Source organism: Alternaria novae-zelandiae, assembly GCF_023758075.1.
Source record: "Alternaria novae-zelandiae strain BMP 2774 chromosome Unknown scaffold_1, whole genome shotgun sequence".
Taxonomy (NCBI): domain Eukaryota; kingdom Fungi; phylum Ascomycota; class Dothideomycetes; order Pleosporales; family Pleosporaceae; genus Alternaria; species Alternaria novae-zelandiae.
Window position 1 is genome coordinate 2,639,703 of NW_026056961.1, and position 24,593 is coordinate 2,664,295.

The 24,593-nt window shown below is 52.3% G+C and overlaps 11 protein-coding genes across 11 annotated transcripts; 3 read left to right on the forward strand and 8 right to left on the reverse strand.

Annotated features, from left to right (window-relative positions):
• Positions 1–98: 98 nt before the first annotated feature.
• On the forward strand, positions 99–923 carry J4E88_000869 (uncharacterized protein; the record flags this gene model as incomplete). Its single annotated transcript, XM_049394542.1, has 3 exons — positions 99–419; positions 469–723; positions 774–923. The coding sequence occupies 3 exons, from the start codon at positions 99–101 to the stop codon at positions 921–923; spliced, it is 726 nt and encodes a 241-aa protein (XP_049260371.1).
• A 641-nt stretch (positions 924–1,564) lies between these two features.
• Positions 1,565–2,595, forward strand: J4E88_000870 (uncharacterized protein; the record flags this gene model as incomplete). Its single annotated transcript, XM_049394543.1, has 4 exons — positions 1,565–1,913; positions 1,961–2,150; positions 2,200–2,398; positions 2,452–2,595. The coding sequence occupies 4 exons, from the start codon at positions 1,565–1,567 to the stop codon at positions 2,593–2,595; spliced, it is 882 nt and encodes a 293-aa protein (XP_049260372.1).
• Positions 2,596–2,888: 293 nt separating this feature from the next.
• J4E88_000871 (uncharacterized protein) lies at positions 2,889–4,502 on the reverse strand (the record flags this gene model as incomplete). Its single annotated transcript, XM_049394544.1, has 1 exon — positions 2,889–4,502. One exon carries the CDS (start codon positions 4,500–4,502, stop codon positions 2,889–2,891), a length of 1,614 nt encoding a protein of 537 aa, XP_049260373.1.
• A 349-nt stretch (positions 4,503–4,851) lies between these two features.
• Positions 4,852–6,446, reverse strand: J4E88_000872 (uncharacterized protein; the record flags this gene model as incomplete). Its single annotated transcript, XM_049394545.1, has 6 exons — positions 4,852–5,058; positions 5,107–5,231; positions 5,286–5,389; positions 5,438–5,633; positions 5,684–6,098; positions 6,441–6,446. 6 exons carry the CDS (start codon positions 6,444–6,446, stop codon positions 4,852–4,854), a joined length of 1,053 nt encoding a protein of 350 aa, XP_049260374.1.
• Positions 6,447–6,558: 112 nt separating this feature from the next.
• On the reverse strand, positions 6,559–7,753 carry J4E88_000873 (uncharacterized protein; the record flags this gene model as incomplete). Its single annotated transcript, XM_049394546.1, has 5 exons — positions 6,559–6,738; positions 6,799–6,929; positions 6,983–7,083; positions 7,137–7,347; positions 7,399–7,753. 5 exons carry the CDS (start codon positions 7,751–7,753, stop codon positions 6,559–6,561), a joined length of 978 nt encoding a protein of 325 aa, XP_049260375.1.
• A 382-nt stretch (positions 7,754–8,135) lies between these two features.
• Positions 8,136–9,496, reverse strand: J4E88_000874 (uncharacterized protein; the record flags this gene model as incomplete). Its single annotated transcript, XM_049394547.1, has 5 exons — positions 8,136–8,425; positions 8,479–8,537; positions 8,629–8,821; positions 8,874–9,427; positions 9,492–9,496. 5 exons carry the CDS (start codon positions 9,494–9,496, stop codon positions 8,136–8,138), a joined length of 1,101 nt encoding a protein of 366 aa, XP_049260376.1.
• Positions 9,497–10,082: 586 nt separating this feature from the next.
• STS1 (Tethering factor for nuclear proteasome sts1) lies at positions 10,083–11,084 on the reverse strand (the record flags this gene model as incomplete). The annotated part of the gene is made up of 2 exons (XM_049394548.1): positions 10,083–10,942; positions 11,081–11,084. The coding sequence occupies 2 exons, from the start codon at positions 11,082–11,084 to the stop codon at positions 10,083–10,085; spliced, it is 864 nt and encodes a 287-aa protein (XP_049260377.1).
• Positions 11,085–11,532: 448 nt separating this feature from the next.
• J4E88_000876 (uncharacterized protein) lies at positions 11,533–14,291 on the reverse strand (the record flags this gene model as incomplete). The annotated part of the gene is made up of 2 exons (XM_049394549.1): positions 11,533–13,935; positions 13,986–14,291. The coding sequence occupies 2 exons, from the start codon at positions 14,289–14,291 to the stop codon at positions 11,533–11,535; spliced, it is 2,709 nt and encodes a 902-aa protein (XP_049260378.1).
• A 1,967-nt stretch (positions 14,292–16,258) lies between these two features.
• Positions 16,259–17,034, reverse strand: GET1 (GET complex subunit get1; the record flags this gene model as incomplete). Its single annotated transcript, XM_049394550.1, has 3 exons — positions 16,259–16,635; positions 16,706–16,892; positions 16,948–17,034. The coding sequence occupies 3 exons, from the start codon at positions 17,032–17,034 to the stop codon at positions 16,259–16,261; spliced, it is 651 nt and encodes a 216-aa protein (XP_049260379.1).
• A 2,504-nt stretch (positions 17,035–19,538) lies between these two features.
• On the reverse strand, positions 19,539–20,769 carry J4E88_000878 (uncharacterized protein; the record flags this gene model as incomplete). The annotated part of the gene is made up of 4 exons (XM_049394551.1): positions 19,539–19,834; positions 19,942–20,263; positions 20,316–20,480; positions 20,533–20,769. 4 exons carry the CDS (start codon positions 20,767–20,769, stop codon positions 19,539–19,541), a joined length of 1,020 nt encoding a protein of 339 aa, XP_049260380.1.
• An 858-nt stretch (positions 20,770–21,627) lies between these two features.
• On the forward strand, positions 21,628–22,709 carry J4E88_000879 (uncharacterized protein; the record flags this gene model as incomplete). The annotated part of the gene is made up of 2 exons (XM_049394552.1): positions 21,628–21,844; positions 21,907–22,709. 2 exons carry the CDS (start codon positions 21,628–21,630, stop codon positions 22,707–22,709), a joined length of 1,020 nt encoding a protein of 339 aa, XP_049260381.1.
• Between the last annotated feature and the right edge of the window lie 1,884 nt (positions 22,710–24,593).

Sequence of the window (24,593 nt, forward strand, 5' to 3'; positions counted from 1 at the left end):
CATGCCCATGTCTTTACGGGCTGCGATTCCGCTTTCTGGAATCCGGCGATCACTTTCAGCGTCCTTCCCCGGCGTAGGACCGACTCCCAAACGACAACATGCTTCGATATGACAATATCCTCAAATTCGCCCTCGTTCCATCGATCGTCTTCCTCCTTCTCTCGGTAGTCTCGGTGGCGTTGACAACGCATTACTGGATTCTTACAGACTGGGTTATTCCTCGAGGTCTCAAAGTAGTAACGAGCGAGTTCAATGATCGGCTGCAACAATATGTCGTCGATGACACGATTGTCTATTTCAGAGAGGCGCCGACAGATGCCACTATTGTATCCGGATGCTTGAACCTGACGGCAGCCGTGGTGGCTCTTATTGCTTGGAGTACTCTGCGCAAACCAGACATGGACTCGCAATACAATAGCGTATGTATTAACGACCTCAAGCCGAAGCACTCACATTGATTTCCAGTAGAGCACGCGTCGCTTCTGGATGCTCAGCATTGTTGTCACCACTATTGCTGGTTCTGCCACGGCTATCGCAGCTGTCGTGCTTCATTACACCGAGCGAGGCGACGATAAGTGGGGCTGCACTTCCGAAAGGCTCATGATGAGTGGTCAAATGAACACCAACGTGTACTGCACGCGCGAGATGGCAACCTGCAATTACCAACCGGGCTTTATCCCGAGGGGAGACCGTGAAAATGCCAGCGTAGCATGTGCCGAGTCGGTCAGTTACAAACAAGTACGTTGCGACACGACTCACTAACATCATCACAGGTTACCGTCAAGTGGTTGCAGATCGTAATGACCGTTAACGCGCTGATATTGCTGGTGATGTTCTCTCTGCAAGCATTCTTACGAAGAAAGTCACGACAAGCACGATTGAATGAACCAGTACCGGAGGAAAAGATGGAGGAAAGCAGCTAGCATCCTATTACCCGTTCGACACTTACGATATGATTACGAGACTTCATGACACGTTCTTTTACTATTCATTCTCACTCAAGCGTTGCATCATTGGAGTTTTGGCTACGGCCTGGGAACATTCTTTTGTAGCGGACAACAGCATCTAGGACGGGAGAGGCGGCTACATGACGTCAGCGTCTCGCGCAGTCTCCTGTCAGAATGGCTGTTGAGATATACATACGCTTATACACTGTGGGTTCCGTATGTCATAATATACCCTGGTCATACACAGACGCTTATACGATTTGGTTTATGCATATCAAAAGTGTACCCTGGAGGTATACGCTACGCTACAAATGTTCCTGTAAGAGATGGAAAGGCACTGTATACCTTCAGAGTGAACTTTGGTGTGACGTTCAGTGAAAGGGAAGCGGCGCTTGTAAGCTACACGTTAACCGGATGAATGGTCAAACAGATAGATGAGGTGAGCGGTGAAGATGGTGAGGCCAGTGTCGCGTCGTGCCTTCCTCTTGGGCATGAAGCACGTGGCTGCTTACGTACTCACTGCTCCTTCCCCAGCAACACCGTTTGTTTGGACGCAGAGCGCGACTTAGGTAGAGTTTTTCCTCTGACTCTTCTTCACCACAGCCGAACCTCTCGTCATGGCCCCCCATCCCCTCTTCCCCAAACTCGAGGCGGCCGTCCTCGTGGACGGTCGCCCCGTCAAAGAACATGCTGACCGAGAAGATGCTAATTCCGAGTCCAAGGTAGTCTACATCGAGGCTGAAGCGGGCGAGCAGTTTGGCGTCCGATTCTTCATCCCCGGCTACGTCTTCGACCGCCACTCCATCAAGGTCATTGTCAACATCGACGGTGTTGACATGCGCAAGTTCATCTTCGAGCGGCACAAGTACAACCTCTACGGCATCACAAGACAGGTCAACGACAGCAGCGCGCTCATCGGTCACAAGTACCTCGGCCAGCGCTTCCGCTTCGCTGATCTTAACACCCGTAAGTTTAGCCAGTGAGCATTGGTGCCATACCGCTAACAGATCCAGATGATGACAACTACGAGATTGACCACGCGCTTTGGAAGCAGCTGAAATGGACTGGCAACATCTCGATCACCTTTCACCGGGTCACTAACGTACGCTTCGCCCGCGCGTGGAAGGACGTGCCGTCCATGCGAGAGTACGACGAGGTCCCTGAGAAGGCACTGAAAGGCTCGTCTGTATCGCACAAGACGACGTATGTACAGCAAAACCTCCTCTCTGTGAAGCGCTAACAGTTTTGGAAGCCTCGACCCGCTGCACCGCATTGCACCCGTTACATTCATGGACGCAGACTATGTCGACAGCCCTTCACGCCCTCTTGCTGAGATCGAGTTCCGTTACCGGTCCAAGGAAGCTCTCAAGTACCTGTCCATAATCCCCCGCACACCTAGCCCAGAGCCCTTCAAGGAGGATCTGTCGGAGGAGAAGGTGCAGAAGATCTACGTAAGTGTTCTTCATGACATCTTGTCAACACGCAAGCTTACAGAACACCGCAGCTCAAGCACGAAGAGACCCAGTCTCGTAAGCGCGGTCACCCCGATGACGACCATGACTACGAAGACGTGGAGATGGTAGAGGAGCGACCCGCGAAGCGACGCTGCTTCCCCACCAGCACCGACGAAGTCATCTCGCTCGACTGAGGACACTTCAAAGGCACATCATGGCATCGTACAGCAGGCAGCGCGCATGGAATGCTGAATACGGAGCGTTAACTGGATACAAGGTTTTCACTGGAACAGTACCGTGAACTACAAGCAGGCTCATCTACCGCCCGGGTTTATGTTCACTAGCATAGCATCGGATACTGAGAGTCTCATCTTGAATTGATTCTCCAATTTAGCATAGCTGATATTCTCCTTGGTGTCGTTCTATGCCCCTATTATACCGTGTCATCCCTCTACAGTCTCAATGCCTCTTCTTTAACAGCCAGAGCTCAAGGAGCCGCAGCAACCCCAGCCCCAGCCTCCATATCTACATACGGCACCAGCGTTTCCCTAACATTCGTCAACCCCTCTAGCACACGCCCCACTCTAACCACATCCTCATCCTTCGTCGCTCGCCCAAAGATATACGCCGAAAACGGTATCCCAGGCGCCACATTAACCAACCCATTCCTCGCGTCCTCCTCCACAGGCGTATCTCGCGGAAAAACACCCATAGACACACTCATAACCGGACTTCCCGCTTTCGCAGCAAAGCTCTGCATGGTAACACTCAACGTAGGCACGAGCATGACATCGCAACACTTCCTACACAACGCAGCGTCGATACCGCCTTCGCCCGTGTAATACTCGTCTCTCGCCAGCATGTTCTCGTAGAGCAGATTATTCGGATCAGAAGCCTGCGCCCTCTCCAGACCCTCGACATTCCGCTGTGGGTACTGCTCGGCCGGGTGTCCTTTTGTGAACGCGATGAGATCTTCGAGGTTACGCACGTTATGCGGGTTTGTGGCGAGGGAGGAGAGGTAGTCGTTCATTGCGACCTTCATATCGGTGTTTAGGACGATGTCTTTGGCTTCTTGCGGAAGGGCGTCCCAGCTTATAGCCCCCGTGACTTGGACGTTGCGGACGATGGTTGCGCCGGCGCTTTCTAACAGTTTGAGCGTTCTTTCGAATGCTGTCTTCTTGCAAGTAGGTAGATTTTGCATGTCGGACAGGGAGCTAGGGATGCCGACTCGTATGCCATGGAGGTGGGGAATTGAATTTGCGGTGCTGAGGTCTTGCACTATCTTCTTTTTCATTTGGGCGGGGAGGTGATCGCTGTGTTGAACCATACCGATGAGGAGGAGCGCAGCGTCCGAGACTGTTCGCGTGAGCACACCAACGGTATCTAATCTCTTAGACGCATGAATAAGACCTTCGGAGGTGAGCAGATTACGCGTCGACTTGAAACCTACGATACCTGATTTCTCTGCCGGAGAGACAATGGAGTAGCACGTCTCCGTTCCCAGCGCTGCAAAACATATCCCCAGTGCAACAGCCACCGCACAACCCCCCGAACTTCCACTTGCTTTCATACCAGGATAGTATATACCCGTTGTCTGGCCTCCCCTTCCACTCCAGCCCGAACACCCGCTCGTGGAGCGGAATCCAGCCCACTCGGCCATGTTTCCTTTGCCCAAGATTACCATTCCTGCTTTTCGCACTGCGCTTACTACTTCGGCTTCGTGCGAAGGTTTGGCGCCGACTAATGCCATGCTGCCGCATGTTGTTGATGTAGCGTCGAGAGTGGGTATGTTGTCTTTTACCAGAATGGGTATGCCGTGGAGGGGGCCTCGGGGGCCTTTAGTGAGTCGCTCGGCATCGAGGTGTTGGGCGAGTGATGTAGCGTCGGGGTTTATCTCTGCTACGGCGTGGAACGTGGGATTTGTTTCACGAATCCTAGTCAGACAGGCTGAAGTTAGGTCGACGGCTGTGAAGAGGCGGTTTTGATAGCCGTTCTGGATTGTGGGGAGCGTGAGGTGGGCTAGACATGGGGTGCTTGGTTGTGTGTTGGTGGGTGTGCTGGCAGACTCGCTGGCCGGTATGTCGATGTACGGGGTTGCCATTTGTGCGGTTGTTCTAGACCTGCTACTGTATAAAGTCTTTTCGTATCGTTGACGTGGTGGGAACTTTATGTGTTCAGAACATTCGCTGTGCACTCTGCTGCTTTCTTACTGGGCCTTGGAGGGCGGTCGTGGCCTCTTTGTCGGATTTATACTGTGTAATGCTACAGCGTTATTGAATCTGGCTGGACATTGACACTCATCATTCACGACCAATGCGAATGTTCTGAGTGACATGAAGACGCCTACATTGATATCTAGACCCGTGAATTTAGCATAAATTGCAGCTTGATCTCGCGAAAACTTCCTAAATGACTGCCATGTCGGCCTCCGCGCTGTCCATTCTCCGGTCTCAGTCCAACACAATGACTTCAGTTTCATCGCTTGGCATCTGTCTGACACGTTCAAGCTTTCTCTTTTTGCGCAGATCAACCGAACGTATCTCGATGAAGTCGTCGTCGCAAGCTATAATTCGACTATCGACGTTGTGGTCGTCGCCTGCCACGGTGGAGGTATCGGAAAGCTCGCGCTTCATGCGTACACGGGTCTCTTCTTGGTCCTAGTAGGTGTCAATGAGGTTATTGATATGCTGTGAGAAGTTTCGTACTCTGAAGCGGCGGACGATAGACTCTAGTTGTTCCCTGTTCAACTGCCCGAGCACCATATCATCGCTGTCGAGAACGTCGACTGGATCAGGCGTACGCTCGATTATGTGAAGGTCTTTGAGTGCAGCTACGACGTGATAATCAGTGTCTGCTCGATAAATTTAAATGTTGGGAAGCTTACCGAGTGAGCGATAGTAGAAGTGGAATGTCGCAAACGGTTCTCCGCCATCAGCATAGTCCGCATCGTAGTACTGGATCTCTTCCGTAGGCTCTGTATCACCGAGCCTGCGATTACGTTAGCTCGTCGCAATGTCGGTGTCGAATCATACGTACACTGCCTGATGCGACAGCGACTCGCCCTTGATAGCCTTCTCGTTGACCGTATCCAGCTTCTCCAACTCTTTCTGTACGAAGGCGATCTTCGGATTGCGTCTTGCATTGTCAAGGAAGTAGAACTCGCAGGTAATGATACCTATAGGCTGTAGTTTGCTCTGTAGGTCTTCTGGGATGCGTCCCTCGCTGTACTCTCCTGCATCACTCTCAGCATGTGCTTATTCTGTAGGGATGAAGATGACTTACTGATATCAAGCGGCGAGAAGCAATAGTGCTGTGTAAACCAATCCTTACCATCGTTCGATATCGGTCCAGAACTGACATGGCCATTTGCGTCGTACAGCTCGTCGGGGCGAATAAGCGGCTCATCAACATCCTTGCCATCGATGGTGACGATCATAGACACAGGGCGGTCGACGGGGAATGGGGCCTTGAATGAGTAGTGAATTTCGAATGTTGAATCTGACTTTGCTTCGATGTAGCTTTCGGAGATAGCTTCCGATACGGTGGTGTGGCGGTCGGTGTACTCGCGAAGCGGGTTGCCATCAGCTTGGACATGAACTTCGAGCCCAGGAGCCTCATCGACGACTGCCATTGCGGAAGCTACGACGGTATTGGAGTATGAGAGAGGCAATGATGGTACGAGGAAGCCGCGATAGGTCTACGATGCGTAGAATATGTTGAAGGTGTATTCTAGTAAGAAGACTTCACCTCGACTGAAGATGTCAGTGCTAGAGCGCAGAAGCCGAGGTGAAGGCGAGTATTGGAAGGTGAGAGAAGTTGGCCCAAGAGTTCTCGGCTCCGACGCGTCACGAAAATCGCGCGCTTCAGTACGAGAGGTGAACGTGGCTGCCGCGTTGGTGGCTCCTTCCCTCCAAGTAACCTCAGAGTTGGCGCAGATTTTAGCGCCCCAGACGAACGAAGGGTGTAGAATGACAAAACCGAATGTTAAACTACGCATGAATAGATGGATACGAAATAAAAGATCGTCCGATAATGCTACCAGCATTGCCGCGAAGGATGACGATCAAGCGATCGTGCCCAGGTGTTTACGCCAGAAGCACGCGAGTTCCTCAAACTTGCTTAACGTACCAGCCCTTCGACTTGCATGAAGGATGCGCTCAATCATCCAGAGCCACGACCTCATCATCAGGACCAGGCATGCGACGTATTCTCTTCACAATCGGATGTGCCGGCTGGCTGCCGATCCACTCGACCTCATCACCAACTAGAGTATCCTCACTGCCTTCTCGCTCTTCCTCGCGTTCGCGCTTGATCGTGATTGCTTTCTGTTTCTTCTCCTGTTTGATGGTCAGTAAAGACTCCTGAATCGCATGCCTTCGACCTGTGATGCGACTTACGCGCATGCTTCTAACCACAGCTCTCAACTCTTCCTCGGTCATATCTTCTGGATCCCTGTCTTCAGCCTCTAATTCAGGCTCCGGAGATGGGCTTGGGGTACGCGGGATGACGCCGATGGACTTGAGCGCATCTGAGTGACTGTCAGCTATCATCACGAATTAACTATGTATGCGTGCGACTAACCTGTCGACCTATAGTAGAAGGTGAACGTTGCGAAAGGCTCGTTTTCAGTCGTCTTGACCTCGTTGTAAGTGATGGTATCACGTTGCTCGGGTGCTGTTAGACTGGCGGCCATGTCAGCGATCATCCTTCCTCGTACTGCGCGGGAAGAACGTACCTAGTCTGATGAGACAGTTGATCGCCCTGCATCGCAGCCGCCTTGTGTAATGCCTTCTCGCTGAGAACATCAAACTTGTTACTAGGAAGCTGAGGTACTTCTGCCGGTCTCACTGCTTCCAGATGCTCAATGAAGTAGAAGTAAAGCACAATGCGGCCGATGGGTGACAGTCGATCCGCGAGGTCCTTGGTCATGGGAATGTTGGTCTCATCTAAGCTTTGTCAGCGGCCATTAGGACGAATATTGAGACACCAGGACTCACCGGTCCTCAGCTCAGCAAAGTGGAAGCCCTGAGTAAAGCTGTGTCCGCCAGTCGATGAAGTGGATCGTGAGCAAAGGTATCCCTCGCACTCTTCCTTCCCACCCCATTCGACGAACGGAGCTTGCACATAGTTACCGTCTAGCAGCACATCCATCTGTACTGCCGAGGGTGGGGTGAAAGGTGGACGAAACAAATAGCGGATGGAGAAGTTGGCGGCTGATGGCGCTTCAATATACCTAGATGTAGAGGTTGCAACCTCATCGTCGTCGATGATCCCATGTTGGTGTTCCGGTAGTGCTGCCGCGTCGACCTCGATAGTGACTTCAAAACCAGGGATACCCGTTGCGATGGCCATTGCGATGGAACGAAGAGAGAAGAGAAGAAGCCGCGAGAGACTGAGTAGACAATGTCGCTAGGGAACGATTAGAGGGACCAGCCACAAGGATCGCGCTCACTTGAGGCTCACAGTTGCTCAGGTGAGAGAGGCGACCAATATATAAGCCCACAAAATAACTGAGAAAGACGCTGGAATGAGGAAATTCGTACTAAGCCTTGCTTGTACTCGAGGTGACTACGATAAGACCACTCCGCGGTGTCTTGCGCTAGAGTCAATCCTTTACGCCTCATCTATACGCCAGAAACTAGAACAGCGCCGCAGAAAGCTAGAGAGCCTTCGAAAAGAACGAAGAGAAAAGCCAAAACTCTGCCAGGACCATGGTATAGGCACCGATCCATCCCTATGTCAAATCGATAATCTCGGCACCATTCTCATCGAGCGTAATGGGAAGACGTCTACGCTTGGCGGACACGAAAGTAACGTCGTCATCGTCGTTATCCTCGTTGATGATGGTGCTGCTTCGTTCCCGCTTGATACCCTCTCGCTTGATGACTGGAGCGGCGTCCATTTGCCCACGCTGGAGACGAAGGAGCTCACGAGATTCTTCCAAGGTAAGAGTGTTGATGTCGCGTTCTTCGAGCGGTACCGGGCTAGGAGTTCGTGGGATGATGAGGAGGGATTTGAGAGCAGCTAAATGGAATCGGCATTAGTAAGAATACAGCGACCACGGAGAGCTCACACACCTCTCGAGCGATACTTGAAGGTGAACTCTGCGAACGGCGTTTCGTCGATTTTCGTGGTTCTACACGTGCTGTACGCCTGACTGACTTCTCGGGCGCCGTAGCTAATCATAGTATAAGTATTTGTGAGCATTGGGAAAGAAGCTCGCTGACCTAGCCTGATGAGATAGCGCGCTACCCTTGAGGGCCTTCTCTGGTACAACACCGAGAGTCTCGTTCTTCTGCGCTTTAGCTTTGGGAGTTGATGATCCGCTAGCTGTCACCCAGTAACAGCGCAAAGATATGACACCCACGCTATGGAGCTTCTTCTTCAGTGAGTCCTCAAATTTGCGTGTATCACCGTCATCTGAAGCAGAAGTCAGCGACCCGGTGACTCAAGAGACAGGGAAAGACGTAACCATCAATTTCGAGCTGCGAGAAACAGAACTTCCTCACAAAGTATCCGCCATCTTCGAATTCCCGCGATCCCTTGAAGACATACGTGCTGTTCCAGCGAATAGAACTGCCAGGGTTGAAGACAGCAGAGTCGGCATACTCGCCATCAATCTCCAACTCAACCAACATGGCGTGACGAATGCTGAACCCAGGAGAGAAGCAGTATTTGACTTCGAAGTTGTCACCAGACGAGGCTTCGATGAATTTAGTGACCTCGTTATCCGAAGTTTGATCATCGTCGTCGACGTGCTCTTCAAGCGGAGCGTTCTTGACGAACACTTCGACTTTGAGTTTAGGAAGCGCTTTGGCGATCGCCATCTTGGAGACGGCCGCGGGCTGAAGACAGAAACGAGCGGGTAGAACAGCAGATGTCGGGTGTGCTGGGACAAGGTCCAGCAGCGTCTGTGGCTGCGAGAGACCCGCAGCGATGAAGGTGAGGATGAGACGTGATGAGCGCGGCGCAGGTGCGGCCTCAGCCCCGGGGTCGTGATTACCGCCGTGGATTCGCGCCGCAGCGCTAGCGCGCGTTGCCACGTGAAAGTGCCAAACAATGCGTTCAGGTGGAAAGAACATCCCAACACACCATAGTCAGCAACATCCAAGCAATGCGAAGATTGCATCAAAGAAACAGTCAGTATATACACAAAAAAGTCTATTCATCTCCATACTCCAGTCCAGTCCAGCTTTCCACCCACCTATATACCATCCATCCATTCCCATCCGCTCTCTCAGTACCGAGCATGGTATCATTCCTCCCTCCCCCAAGTAACAAAGTAAAGAAAAGAGTGCAATCCGTCGCCGCACAGTAACCCCTAAGCCGGGTACATGACTTGTAATAATGACAAAACATTACGCCCCCAAAACAGGCGAGGACAGGAATGCACAAAAGATCAGAGGTTCGGGGTCTTCTTTGTGGTGGATGTCGCAACCGGTACGCCAGTGCAATGATGGAACGGCCCTGCCATATGCTGTTGTACGTGAATAAAGACTGAAAGGAAACGCTATGCAGTCGTTATCATGGGAATATGCCTCCATGCAATGGTATCTTTCGCGGGTATGGATTAGGCCGTAATTGTTGGGAGATCGCCATGGTAGTAATGCTGTGATGAATGGGGACTGTAGTGAGGCGAAATGGTGATGACGGTCGATGGTCAAAGGGCGTTGCTGTCGATCTACCAAGCGCCTATGCTTGCGGGAGAGCCAGTTCCGTAGTTTCCGCTCAGTAGCTGCTGGCGGATGGACATGGCATCGTTGGACCCGCCGGTGGCGGGATTGGGTGTCTCTGCGCCCATCCAGCCGAGTCCTCCGCGTAGCTCATTGACTGCCTCCTGCATCTTTCCGCCCGAGATCTCATTGTGTTTCGCAATCTTCTCGTCCCATCCGCCGTATTGGAGCTGTATTCCGCCCGCCTTCTTTGCTGCCTCCTGGATGACCATCGCCCACGCCTTGGCCATCTCCTCGTATGCCTCTTGCTTGTGACGGTTGTGTTGGTACGTATCCCAGTTGGGTAGTCGATGGATGATATCGGTGGCACCATCGAGGAAGGCGAGCGATGTGGCGGGCTGGTGTTCGTGCGGCGGGAGGAAGTGAGGTGTGAAGTCTTTGAGGGAGTCGAGCAGTTCATCAAGTTGTTGCCGCACCCTATTGTATGCATAGTCTGATGACGCACGGCCGCCAAAGGGGAAGGCTGCCTGGAACGCCGCCTCGTACTTTGACAGGACCTCCAACGTTGACTGTATGCTTGGCCGGGGCGCGGTTGTGACGACTTCGTTGCCGATGTCCGGGTGGCGCTGGCAGATGGACTGCAGCAGGTTGCGCATCTCGTCGGGGCTGAGCGTCTCGAGGAGGCGAGGGAGCGGGAGCGGGCGGCCGGAGATGTTGGTTCGCATGCGCTTCATGCCTCGCGGCGCTGGTCGTGGGAGTACGGCGGAAGATGTGGTTGGCGATGCACTCATGCGGTCGTCGTCACCGCCGCTGCCATCGTCCTCGGCTTTCCGCTTGCGGCCAGTCATCGCGGCGGAAGGGGGGAAGACTGCGTGAGGGTGAAAGTTAGTGGCTGACATGGAGTTGAGGTGTTGAGAGCAGCGGGTAGACGTACGGTTGCGGGAGGGAGAGCAGCGGTTGTTGTTCAAGAGATGAGGGGGCGTGAATGTCTGCTGGTACTGCACACTCATGACGAGGAAAGGGCCCGCAAACGCAGTGATTTCGCACGCCTGCTTTGTTGGGAGCCGGATAGCGATGTCTGGGTGGTGATGCAATGGGCGGGCTCTCGTTGCGTGGGCCGTGGGCGGTGTCGGGTGTTGTGTTGTTGCTGTGGTGGAGACAGCAGAGCCATACGAAGGCCCAAGAATATGCTAACAACCGGCAAGTCCGTGCACGCAACCAATCACGTCACATGTCACACATGTCAACCACGGTAATTGTCCTTTCATCTGGGGTTGAGGTTGAATTCTCTCGCCAGTTTTGCTTTGTCCTAAAAGTCGCCCCTTCATTGCACTAACTTCGGGAGGTCCCTTATCAAAAAGAAAACCTCAGCGGCTAAAGCGGCACCCTAAACAATCCCATGGTATCTCCCTATAACTCCGTACGCGATACAAATACAAGCCACCTCAAGCAGAGCCTTCACCTACTACTCGCAGAGCTTGATGAACTCGGTGTACGAGTCTGCACGGGCTCGATGGCTAGGCTATCGCTCCGCGGCGCCAGGCCTTCAGGCCAACTGCGCCTCTCGCGATGTTCAACCGAAGGTAATCTCTCATCCTCTTTATTTACACTCAGCCTCTTCTTGACTTTACTCCACCTTCTGAGCTTTTCGCTCATCGACCCTCGCCGCCTACCCTCGGCTTCTGATTCTCTCCTGGTCTTTTCGTCGCGTACGGGATCGGATAACTGCCGAGACGCGGCAAGTGAGTTGAGGTATATCGGATACAATGCGCCAGCAGCGTAAGCCGCTGCAATGACGCAGAAAGCGTATTGTGCGTTTTTGATCTTAAGCGCGGCATACATTATCGGTGGGATAACGGCCCCTCCACCGATAGCTGCCGTCAGAAGTACGGAAGCGTCTTTGGTGTGCTTGCCCATACCCCGTATCCCTTGTGCAAAAATCTGCGGGAAAAGCGGGCCTTCAAAGAACATGATGATGACAATGATGGCTGCACCGCCACTGCCAGAAGCATGCATTGCTGCGGCAGCGGTTGCAATTGCGCCTAGGTAGAAAACCAGAAGACTAAAGCGTGGCTTTACCCAAATGTCGATGAAGGCTGCCAGGAACCGAGACACCGCGAAAGCAGTGTGTCCATAGGCTTGCTGTGACACATAATCCACGGAGGGCGCGACGCGGTTGAGGTACTCCTTGTACGAAGTGGAGGTGGATTCTTGGCCGCCAACGTAACAGAATTGAGATAAGACCGCCATACTCAGACCAATCCAAAGAACTTTGACTGGCTTGGACCCAATCTTGATGGTGGCCTCGCGGGCAAATGGCACAGTGCGTTGACTGGCTAGTTCTAGCTCTTCGTCGGTAGCTTCAGGAAGCGGGACGTAGAAGTATATGATTGCAAGAGCGATGTTGAAGAGAGATATGCCGAGATATGTCCACTGCACATCAATGAGGCTGGCAGCGTTGGCGGGGAAGAGTACTTTCTTCGCCAAAAGTGGGGAAACAATGGTGCCGACAGCCTGAACAGCCTGTGAGAGATTCAATCGCACTTCCGCATACTCAGGCGGTCCGCATAGTGCTATGAATGGGTTTGCGCCGAGTTCCAATGTCGATAGTCCCGCGCCGGTAATGAAGTTTGAGATCAGGAACGCTGGGAAGGAATTGAGCACAGCTGAAGGCCAGAAGACGAGGGTTCCGCAAGCATAGACTGAAAGACCGACCATGTAGCATGCCTTGAACCCCCAGGCCTTGAAGACGATCCGTCCAAAAGTCAAAGGTCCCACAATGTAGCCAACATAATAGGCACTATGTTGTCCAACTGTCTCCCACTCGCTCGTGCGAGCTACTTCTTGAAAGCGCGAATTGAGTACGTCCAGGAAACCATAGGCAAACCCCCAGATGAAGAACAGTATGGTTACCATGATCACGGGATATACACTTTCTCGGTTGCTCCGGAGGGTGATATTCTTTTTCTGCCCAGTGTTGACGAAGTCGAAAAATGTTGGTGGGCGTTGGGTGCGGGTGGTGGTGGCGTAGGTAACAGTGGTGTTGGACGGTCTCAGTTGAGGCAATTCGGTCATGTCAGGCGTAGTCAAAAAGTCCATCATACCCATCGGCTCATCACCACCGCTTCTACGAGCGAGAGGAGGTTTGCTGAGTGGGGAAGCGGGAGGCGTTAAGGGGTCTGAGCGCCGCCGAGAATCGAGTATGTCGGGATGAAGTACAGCTTCGTCGCTTGTATGGGTAGTGTTGTCGCGCATAGTATGGTCGATGACCCAGCTAGGTAGGAATCTCTTGACTAGGGGTTTCAGGGCGGGAACGCATCCACACATGATACCCAAATTGATCTCAATGGTGCTCCACATGAATGATAGAGATGAGAACCACGCAAAATCGCCAGTGTTCCTCTGTTCGTTGCCAGATTCGGAAGACTGCTGTTGTGCGGCTTCAAGAGTATCGCGCTGAGCATCTTGCAGGTATGCGATACGAATGACATCGACGACTGCGACAAAGATACCGAAACCAAAGGTAATAACGAGGATCACCTTCTGTTTCCTCGGCAGCCGCATACTAGTGAGTATTGGCATCGGCAGGAATAATATGGCTATGTCGGTGATGATGTTGAGCGGTGCCGAGGAAAGGTATATCGTGACGATGTTGGTGCAGTGAGCAGTGTCGGGAACGGGAGAAGCCCAAGCGGCGCCAATAGGACGACACTGACATAGATTCAGGATTGTCAGAGCGAGCCCGCCGACATTGACGACGACAAGGGTGGCAATGGTGGCCCATCGGAATACTTTGTGTGTCTTGGACAGCGTGAGGTAGAAGAGGAGGATCGAGGTTTTGGTGGCCATCAAAGCTGGATTCTGTGGGGATTTAGTGCTGGCGGCTTATGGATACAAAGTCCTGTACGTACGTAGAGTACCGAGAAGACAAAGGAGGACTTCTTCATGGGCTCTTGCCATTGCGCGGGTATGTTCTCTTGCTTCCGCCCCAGGCCTTTGGTAGTGCCGTAGCATATCGAGAAGGATGCGCCAAACGCGAGGACCCAGGCCAGGATCATTGTGTAGTCGTCCCATCCCGGCTTTCTAACCACCAGAAATCGGGAGATGAGACGAAAGCCAACGAAAACGGAGCATATGGCAAGCGTCGCAGCCGACACTCCCAGTACCACAGGTCCTCGCGTAGGGAAGTCGCCATTGGTGAAGTCAAGATCCGTCATGTCGTGCGCCGCGCTATAACGTGTATATCGATGCCATAGAGGAGGACGGGCTATTGTTTACGGAGAGCGTTGGTTCTATCGCGGGCGCGGTCGTCTCGGGATCTGATATTCAGGCCACGGCATTCTCTGGCGCCAGCCTCGTCGACGGGTCGTATACGGGCGATGGGTGTGGTCTGGGAAGGAGCGATGGACAGGGTGCCGACAACGGGTGGTGTAGGAGACGGCTGCGTCGAGTCGAGCAGTGTGCAGGGCCACGCGGGTCGATGCGGTGAAGGGACTATCGACCCCAGGAAAGGCGGACGGTTGAGCAGCGGCGAGCAAAGTGGAGTGCGCATCGCTAAGTGCGCGACTTGTAAACGCATTAGACGGCCTTGGGCCGGCGTCTGAATCCTCGAAACGTCATTGGGAGGAGCATTTGTCCACCGTGTGGGGAGAGAAACGCCATTTCGTCACAGCGCCTGTCCCGGTACAATCTCACCGAAATGCCGGCGCTGCCACTGGGCGCCGTTAGGCCGGTCACGGAGCCAGTCCTCGTCCGTGGGCCATGGCTCTCGAGCGCTCAAGTCTCGAAGTTTCTCGGCTTTCGCCTTGTGTGAGCAGCTTTAGATGCAGCGGGTGAGGGCATTGGGCGCGACAGGTGGCACATGCAACAGCGGCCGCCATCATGTCGACGAAGTTTGTTCGCGGCCGCAGCATGAAACCAGCGAGGTTAGGGGGACGCCAGCACGCACTTGACTCGAGAAACCAGCCGCGATCATGCTTCCCCAGACGCCGTCTACGCCTCTGCAAACCCTACTCAAGCCCTGTGCACGTAAGCAGAACGAGGTGCGCAACCTTTGAGCGATCACTGCACCTAGCAATCTCATCCCACATTGCGGGGAACTCTCATCCACACATGACAGCCAGATTTGGATCGGCCTGGAACCGGCGAGCGCTGAACCATTCATGCGGATATGGGGAAGATGCGCACAGACCCACAAGGACGCGGTAGAGCCTCATTATTGGACTTTGGCGGCTCCCCTCGCTTGGCCTTGTCAAAGCGCATTGAAACGCGACGACAATGAGTCGGAGGCTGACTCACTTCGTTTTCGGCAGACTTTCTACCTGGTGCGGTTAGGCAAGCAGCACACGACACGAGGTGACACCCATCTCCGTCCCGTGTTGCATTCCAAGCGACTACACTGTAGCTGACAGAGCTAAACCAGGATGTATGCTATTGAATGGTGGTGATCAACGGCCAGAATAGTCGATCATGTTCATGTAAGGCACGATCGACGACACGCGAGACACGGCAGATGTACACTGCGATATTTTCAAGCCGGTCAGCCCTGGACCTCGGGCACGGTCTAAACGCACGTGACATAATCCGAGGGAGCGAGTGGGAGAACCAGCTATAGACAAATATTCCGTTGAACTTCTAGCTAGCAACCTTTGACTTTCAGACGCAGAATTTCTCGTTCCTTAAGTTCATGGAGCTCTTCACATTGTCTATACGTGCCAATGAGACGCGATAGTCCAAATATGGTAAGCGCTCTTCGGGGGCACTGTCGGGCCGCGAGCTGTTAGCGCGGAATTTTCACTTTTCTCCCTCTCAAGCTTCCAGTGCGACCATTCCACACCAAACAAAACCCTTCGCTTCCAACGAGATTATACGCATGCGGTTGGACGATGCAGTTCCATGCCAGCTGCCGTGCACCGCGTCGTTCTTTTTAGGATGTTAGTCAAGGAATCTAGATTAGTAGATGGATGGCTCTTTCGAAGACTCGGTGATACGCTACTCTCCACGATCACGAGTTCAATTTGTAGCCTAGAAGAAGCCAAAGGATCTGCCAAGATCATCCCACTCGTGTTGCAGTGTCTGAGCGAAAGCCACGACGACTTTGCGTCTTTTGTTGGGAGACATATTGAATTTTTACTTGATTTGAAGTTGTATGAAATATACACGCGGAATCGGACACGTAGCGCGCTCACAATTCTTTCTTCTCTGCAGGCTTCTGGTCTGCGCTGAAGGCCATAGCCTCGTGCTTCTCGCGCTGCTTCTCTGCCGCCACAGGTGTTGGTTTGCGCATGACCAGTACCCAAACCGCAGCTACTGCCTCTGCTGCCAGCGCGATCATACTTGCGCACGCGATACCCCATATGTTTATGCTCACGCTTCCCAGAGGTGCGCGCGGGAAACTCAGCACCCATTCGACGTAGTATGGCACCCACCCAGCAGGTACCCAGAACATAGGCGACTTGGAGAACCAGAACTGTAGAACAAATCGAAGGCCTTGGGTGCCAAGCCAGCGCAGGGTCGAGACGGCGGAAGTGAAGGTGGACTGGTGCGAGCGCAGGGAACCATCTGGAGAGAAGAGCATTAGCAAGTGCACTTGACGTGTCCGGTGGGAGCGTCTCCGCGCAGGAGCGCTTACCTAGCTTCTGGAACTCAGCCATAGCCTTGTTGTGCTGCCTGTCGAGCTTGGCCCATTTTGAGAAGTTGTCCTGAGGCGACGTGTTGCCCAGCTCGCGCTTCAAGCGCACAATATCCTTTTTGAGGGCCTGGCATCTCTGCGCAGACCCAGATGTTGGCGTCGGCAGCTTATTGTACAGGATCCATAGCTGCCATGTGTCAGTCCCAGGTTCCTGCGTGTTTGTTTTCGGATGCGGGGCTTACCAGGTCGTTGACCGTGGATGCGCCCACGGTGTTGATGATGTGGAGCAACAGCTGCAGGGTGAAGACAACCAGGAGGAGAGACGGCATGTTGAGGGATGGGGACCAGTATCGCGGTGCAGCGTGTTCTCACTGCATCGTGTTGAAGTCAAGGGTTATGTCATAATGGTGCCCAGGCGGTTTTGGGAGCTGCAAGCTAACGCGGTGGGGTCGTGCGCAAGGGTCCTCCTTCTGCGACAGCTGGGCAGCTTTCACTTTGAACCCACGAAATCAGATCTTCCGCCATGACGACCAAATGCAGGCAGCAAGAGGAATTCCAGAGGCTGGCTTTTGCTTCATTGAGCGAGTACTTCCAGGAGCATGCAGACGAAGTCATCGAGATCGAGATTCTACCTCCTGCTATACAGCCACCGGATGGCATCACAATGCAAGACGGAATGAGTCTGGGAGTGCCGAAGAAGATACTTGCGTTAGCCTACCTGGAAGCCCGCCAACATTTCTTCGTGCATAGCAAGGCACATGATCCTATCACGGCTGCACAGACATTGCAAGCGACAAAGGTCATGCTTCTATTCGACCCAGAGCATCTCACTGCAGCAAATTATCGAAAACGCACCTTGTTCCAGCTAAAAGAAGCTCACGGTCTTCATGTTGGCACTCCATACCATAGGGCATTACGACAAGAGCTGTGCTTTCTGAACAGCATACTTACCTCTCCACTTCATCGTCAGTCCAAGTCGCCGACCTTGTGGTACCACCGCTTCAGCATCGTGGACTCTTTGAGACTCATAGAACTGGGAGATGCATCGCAAGAACAAATAGCAACGTTTTGGGAGAGCGAATTCGCCGCTATTTACAAGTCTGGAGAGCAGCATCCGAAGAACTACCACGCTTGGCAGTATGCTCGTAGGCTGGTATCTAAGCTTGATAGCAGCGACATGGTTGACCATGTCGCCCACGGCGTCAAGGATTGGTGCTGCAGACACCCAAGCGATATCTCTGGTTGGTCGTTCCTGCTGTATCTGATGCCTATCGTAGCTACATCGCTACAGCGGGAGCTGGTAAGCGATATACTGATCTATGCAACAAGTCTCGACCTCGAACAAGAGTCACTTTGGATATTTATACGTACAGTATTGGCGCTGCGTAACGGGGAGCTTTCGGCGTCCTACCAGTTACTCGAATCCTATAGGGAAGACCTAAAGGATACCAACAGGCGACCAATAGCACTAGACCGTGTGTGTAACGCCATTGCTTGGATTCAAGCTCACCAAGAGTCCAGCGTGTGAACAAGACACTTCATCATTAAGCAGCAACTCCGATTTTCTACATCGACGCAATAGCTACAGCCATCACACCTTTTGCATCAACCCAGAATCGGGACAACGGACGCCTCACAACAGTCTTTCTAGGCGTCGTTTTCCCCTCAAATACTGCCGCGACGTGCTTTATCATATGGTCGAACGACAACCATACATCGCCGATGAAAGAGTTGCGCGCTGTGGTATCTGCTGTGGTATCTGGCGAAGATATCTCGGGTCGGCTAGTACATTCTCTCACGCCTGCCACCTCGAGATCCGGCTGAGGAGACTGGAGAACTCTGGAATGTTCATACGACTTCTTCGAGGCTCTTTTTGGAGCGGCGTCCCTCCCAACATCATCGCTCCGCGCGGCCTGTGTCGACGTGATTATGCGCTCAAGGCTCAGGTCTCCAGTAATACGTTTTGGCTCGTCCAGATTTTGACCTTTTGCCGAAATTGGTATTGTCAGACGTTGGGCAAGCCGGAAAGAGCGTGTGCTCGAGGTGTCCGGATTTGGGTAAACCAGGTTGTTCTCCTCCGCTCGTCTCGAGATTGCAACCACCGGGTGTCCGTTAGGTCCTTCAACGATGCCCTTCCGACGAACTGTTTTCATTTTTCGCACGCATGACCCTTCTTCTGCAGGCGACCAGAACATGCGTCCTTGAGCACGGCCTTCATGTGTCGGGCCGATTCGGACGTTTGGCATTGTGAGTGGAGATCCAAGGATTCAAGATTTGCTGGAAAGCTTGGTATATGTCGTACAAGAGGAAGGAAAGATTGCTATCACAAAAGACTGTACTACAAGGTTGGTGTCGATAGTGCTGGCGTTCCTACTTATAGCTGGTGCAACATATCTACTTCCCAAGCTAAGCCTCCGCTCACCCCGCAATGTCAGCCATATCGCCCCGACCCGTCGTACGTCGGGCAAATACTGGAGACTTTTTTCGGTCACCCAGCGACTATGCCCGCTATACGCGGTGGACTTGACACGTAGATGCTCGTGTCGTCCACTCAGCCGGTTGTCAATTATAGATGCAGACGTGGCGTTTGTGGCGGTGCACGCCAACGTGCAATGTGATAGGCTGAGCCGGGTTTAACATGGCTTTTTGAGCGAATTGCAGACATCGGATCCATTCATGTACCAATAAACGCCAGCTGATAAAAAGATATGGAAAGTCTAGTTACATCGCCAAATACCACTCGAGGAATAAGAGACTCAGCAAAATCGTTGTAATGTCGCGGCCTTCCACCAAACCAATCTCGATCTTCTTGCATGTCTTCCTTTCCCAGCCTCTACCACGCTGCTTCCTTGTACCAGTCATAGATCTCATCGATAGAGTAATGATAAGGATAACCTTCGTCATCAGGTTCAAGGACTTCTTCATCTGTCCGATCTGCCCTCCTGACAAGACCGCTGGAAGGGGTCTCAACCGGATTGGCTGCCTCGGGGGTGGGAGTGGGGGTTGATTGCGGGCTCGGCGTCGATTGCGGACTTTGTTCGTTGCGAAAGCTTTGCAAATGCTTGTTGCCAACTCCATTAGGCCAATACTCCCCCCTCGCCTCAATCTTGGGGGGCTTGCTTCTCTCTTCTGCAGTTAGCGTTCCAAGGTCCCTAAAAGGTACTTGAAGATAACTGATCTAGAGGGACTGTTAACCTAAACATCCATGAATTGGTATCTATGGGGTGGCTCTGGACTGACTTTTGTGATTTTCTTGTCTGCGGGTCGAGCATCATCGATCAGTGTCGGAAATTCAACCTGCCACCAAATTCCATCCACTGGAACTTTTTCTTTTTTTCCTTCGGGGCGAGTACCGCTCAGATCTGAATTGGTCATCAAGAAGACCTCGCCTTTGCACTCCATTGCCATGGCCTTCGACATTGACTTGAAGTATAGCCGTTGGCAACCATCGAAGTTCGCGTCGTAGTCCTGATCCCTCTGGTCCTGGTAGATGCACTTGGCCTCGGGAGTCTTGTCCAGGTCATTCTTGTTTGGATAGAACTTTGGCGGATGTAGCTCCTGTGAGTAGTTAGCATTCTCGCGTGGTTGTACTCTACCTAGCGAGACGTACCCAGATAGTTTGGTACTTGCGCGGTCCTTCCGCAGCCCCCGTCAAAAGTACCTCCTTCAGAACAAAATTGGCCAGCCTTTCTGCCGCTCCCGTGAGTTTCGAGGTGTAGAAAAGGCAGGGCACCTCGCATTCGTTGGCCTCGGGCTTTCGGTTTGCGATGAATTTCTAGGTAGCTTAGTCATTGGATTAAAAAGATTCAGAGGGTAAAACTACTCACATCAACTGTGACATCTGCCATCTTCCAGCAACTACCGGTGTTGGGGCCCTCCAGCGTGCCACGACACGTCTCATCAGGTACTCCAAATTGGGGTCCCAGAGGATTGGAGAAGATAGCTGCTTCGATCTCTCTTTTCGCCAGATCCCATGGTGTAAATGCGGGCCTGTCATCGACAGGGAAAGATGTGGACAGCCGGATGTAAGTCCAGCACAGGATAGTGAGCCATGTGGTCTTCATGTCGTGGTAGCGATGGCAGGATGAAAATATACGCAGTAACGTAAGGATTGACGCAGTCCAGGCGACAAGTGTTGATTCAGTGTACGTTTACCCAATGCTGATAGGAGTTGAGAGAAGATATACCTAGTTCTCAGCAAGGATTTCAGCGAGACTTGTGTCGATATCTTTGGCCACGGTATCTTGATAGTACAGGAACTCCAGTTTGACTATCTGCCTTGCAATCGCGCGTTGAAACAAAGGCAGGCATGTGTCCCGTGGCACATGGCCACATCTCAAGAAGATTCAACACATCCTACCTACCTAGGGAGGTATCGCAAAGCCCTACAGCCCCCAATGCTCACCAAGAGACGCGACCTTGAGGCGTCACACACATAATTCTTGAAATATCGGGATTCGGGGTTGAAACAGCCCTCCCGAGGTCTTCTGTCTCCCTAAATCCTTGCGCGCGCGACGCCTTCTCCGTGCATCGGGTAGTAACATAGATAGAACGTCAATGCCCTGAGTCCGCCTGGGCTAATTAGGTACCTCCAAGGTTGGAATGCGCCACCCTTGGCATGTTAGGCAACATCAAGCCGATGTCAAATAAGCGCTTGTAGGTGTACACCGCTAGCTATGAATCCACTAGCGTCACTGTGCCACCCTCAGGTTAATATCCGCCCGCACACCTCTCAAAATCATCAACTGTAGAAGCCCGGAGTACACGTCTGCGCTCAAAGTACACAGATCTTCGTCGCTCTCTTTCCCGCCCTCTTTCCCACCTTCTGGATCCGACCAGCCTTGAATTTGTTTCACTTCCAAGGTTTGCGTTTCTCACATACCTAGGCATCATAGTGAGCCTTATCGCTGATAACGATCGCAATGTCAACGACTCTCTCCAGCTTTGGCGAAGCGCGCGATGCGAGATTGAGTGGCGAGAGAACGTTGGAAGAATGTTTGCGGCACATTGTGGCCTACTACAAGCTTCCCAAATCTACGGTAGAGTCTGCCGACAAAAAGGCATGGAATCTGAGGGGCTTCGAGAGAGAAGTACGAGATCTACTGCTCAGCGAGAACTATGAGCCGCCCACAGACGATGGTAAGTGTGATCAAAATGCAGAATGACCGGCTGTGGGTCTCACTGCTTACACGAGTTCGTAGATACAACCATCATCCTTTCGATCTTCCTGAGTGCATTTCAAGGCGACATTCCTGCCATCAGAGAACTTCTTGAATCTTCTGGCATAGACCCAATATACTATTCCCGTCCTCTCATGAAAATCTCATCAGAAATACGCGACACCCAGCTACTCCGTTTCTGCTTCGAGATCGGCTTTTCGCCCAACTACTTCGACTCCTACACCTTTTGCGGCTGGTATGGGAAAAACGGTGTGGAATGGCTCGATATCTTGTTCGACCTGGACTTTTGCCAATGGCGCACAGACCCACAGCAGTTAAACTACAATTCAACTACGCATAATTCAACCTGGTGTGGTATGGTTCGCATGGGACCTGACGCCACTCGCTGGTGGATAGACCATGGAGGAAGTGTGAGCAGGTTCCGAGGAATGTTTTTTGCACCCTTTGAAAAGCCATGGCCGAAGGCTGCGTCAATTCGAGTCCTGTTGGACAGATTCGGAATCGACTGGTTCAAGGACTCGGGGACGCTGCAGCTAGCAGTCAAGAAGCACGACATGGAAACTGTGAAGATGTTGCTAGAAGCGGGTGCAGATGTCAACGAAGATGTCACTGACTGGAACACGGACATCCGTGAGCATCGAGCCGCCCCATTACGAGCACTAGCGACGGCTATGTACGATAAATCTGATGACATGATCCGATACCTTGCAGAGCATGGGGCAAAAGTCCCGCGACATTATGTCGAAGACCTACACAGCTGGATGCCAGAGGAGTTCAAGCCCTTCATGAGGTTAGTGGTAGAGCTGGGTGCTGTGGAAGAGTAGGCATTTTTCTTTTCCTACGCGTTTGCAAATTACATGGTAGTTACACTGTACCTAGTCATTGATTTCAAACCAGCTATTGATTTGGTTACTTGTTCCTGTCATTGAACTTCGGAGCGGTCAAGTAGTTGGCCAATTCCCGCTTTCGATTCCGCTTCTCCATTCTGGCGAATAAGAGATATGCTAGGTAGCACAACACCCTGGGGCCGTATTGGTATACGCTTGTCTCATCGACCAAATTGGCAGCATGTATTCTGCAGACGCTCAAACGTCCTGTTCCGAATGTATCGGATGCATTATGAGGCACTGTCGTCGAAAGGCGATTGCTCAGTATTGAATAAAGGCCAAAATTGGTCAGCATATATGAGGAGCCGCCGACACTCGGTCTTCAGTAAGACCAAGAAGAGGTCAGCCTTACGTTTCGGATGATGATACGAAACTTCCCACTGCATGCATGAAGATGTCATAAGAAGCTGAGGCATAGGCTTCCAGGATCCCCGACAAAAGCACAGAATGGGGGCGATAGAGTGGCACGGAGTCATTCCACGATCCTAGGACTATACGTAGTACCTCCCGGGGTCAAGATTTGTAATTGCTGATATAAATGCGGCACAGGCTATCTGCGTAGAATGTTTCCAATGCATGTATGGAGATCTCGTAAGAAGCCAAGACGTGAAGTTTCGAAACACTCTGACGCAAGAGTAAGACGGCGGCCGTGCCGCTGCGGGAGAGCCACGGGGCCAGCCCCCGGTTATGAAAAGTGCCCCCACGGGCCAAATGCTTGAGCTGAAGGCGGTGCGGTATCTTCGGATACTCATTTCCGATCCAAACCCCACATTACTTGCATACTGAGGAGTTACAGGGATGCTCTCAAATAGATGCCATGTCCAACTACTTGCCAAATTTAACCACATGAGCGCTACGAGCCACGCGATGTTACCCATGCCTTTTGTCCTGGGGCTACAAACGTACCTTGAGATCCTTCAAGAATCTTCACAGCCCAGATCTACTCCTGAGCAGGCATCAAACGCAATCCACCGCTCATCCTCACTGTAAAGATCGTTGCAATCAAAGACGACTCTTACACCTCTTTCACATACACAGTCTCTATGAACATGAAGGCATTCTTCCTCCTCCAGCACTTGGTCTGCATAGCCAACGCTTATCGCCTCCATCACTAGCAAGTCATCGCCTTCCATAATCCATATGTGTGACAACTACTGACTTTTGGCGTTGGCGTATAGTCAATCTGCGGGCTGCCGCGGTGCCAACCTTGGCTGGCGAGATGTCGATGCCAGCACTGGCTGCAACCGCGACAACGCTGGGGTAGCTGCAGCCATCATTATCGAACACAATGAAACTGAACAAGCCGGAGGTGAAGGTGACAAAGATTTTGGCTCCGTTGTCGTCCTCTTCAATGGCGACGACTGCAAGCCCTCGGATATCTTGGCGTATGGCGACGATGGCTGCCTCGTGGGGAACTATGGAAGTTATGAAGTCTGGGACTTGTGGTCGGTCGATGGCATGGAAGCTCCGGAGCTGAAGTGAATGAAATCGCGATTGTTTGCTTAGATTGAGTTTGAAGGGTGTTTGTTTAGTTCAGCTGGCAATCCACATGTATCAGTTTCTGCGCGATATGATTTCCGCAAGCTTGATCATGAAGTCTAAACGCCAGATGGTTATAGCCGCAAATGTAGCGATATGATTAGACGCTTTGCTTCGTGTAATGATCTTTCGCTTCAATGTAACGCTCCATATCAAACTATACGCTGATGAACTCTTAGTGACCGAGAGCTCCTTGTTCATGTATTTAGTCTAGCAAGACTTCCCCACCGTGATTAGACGGTGAATCTAATGTCTTTCGCATCGGCAACCAAACAAGCAAAG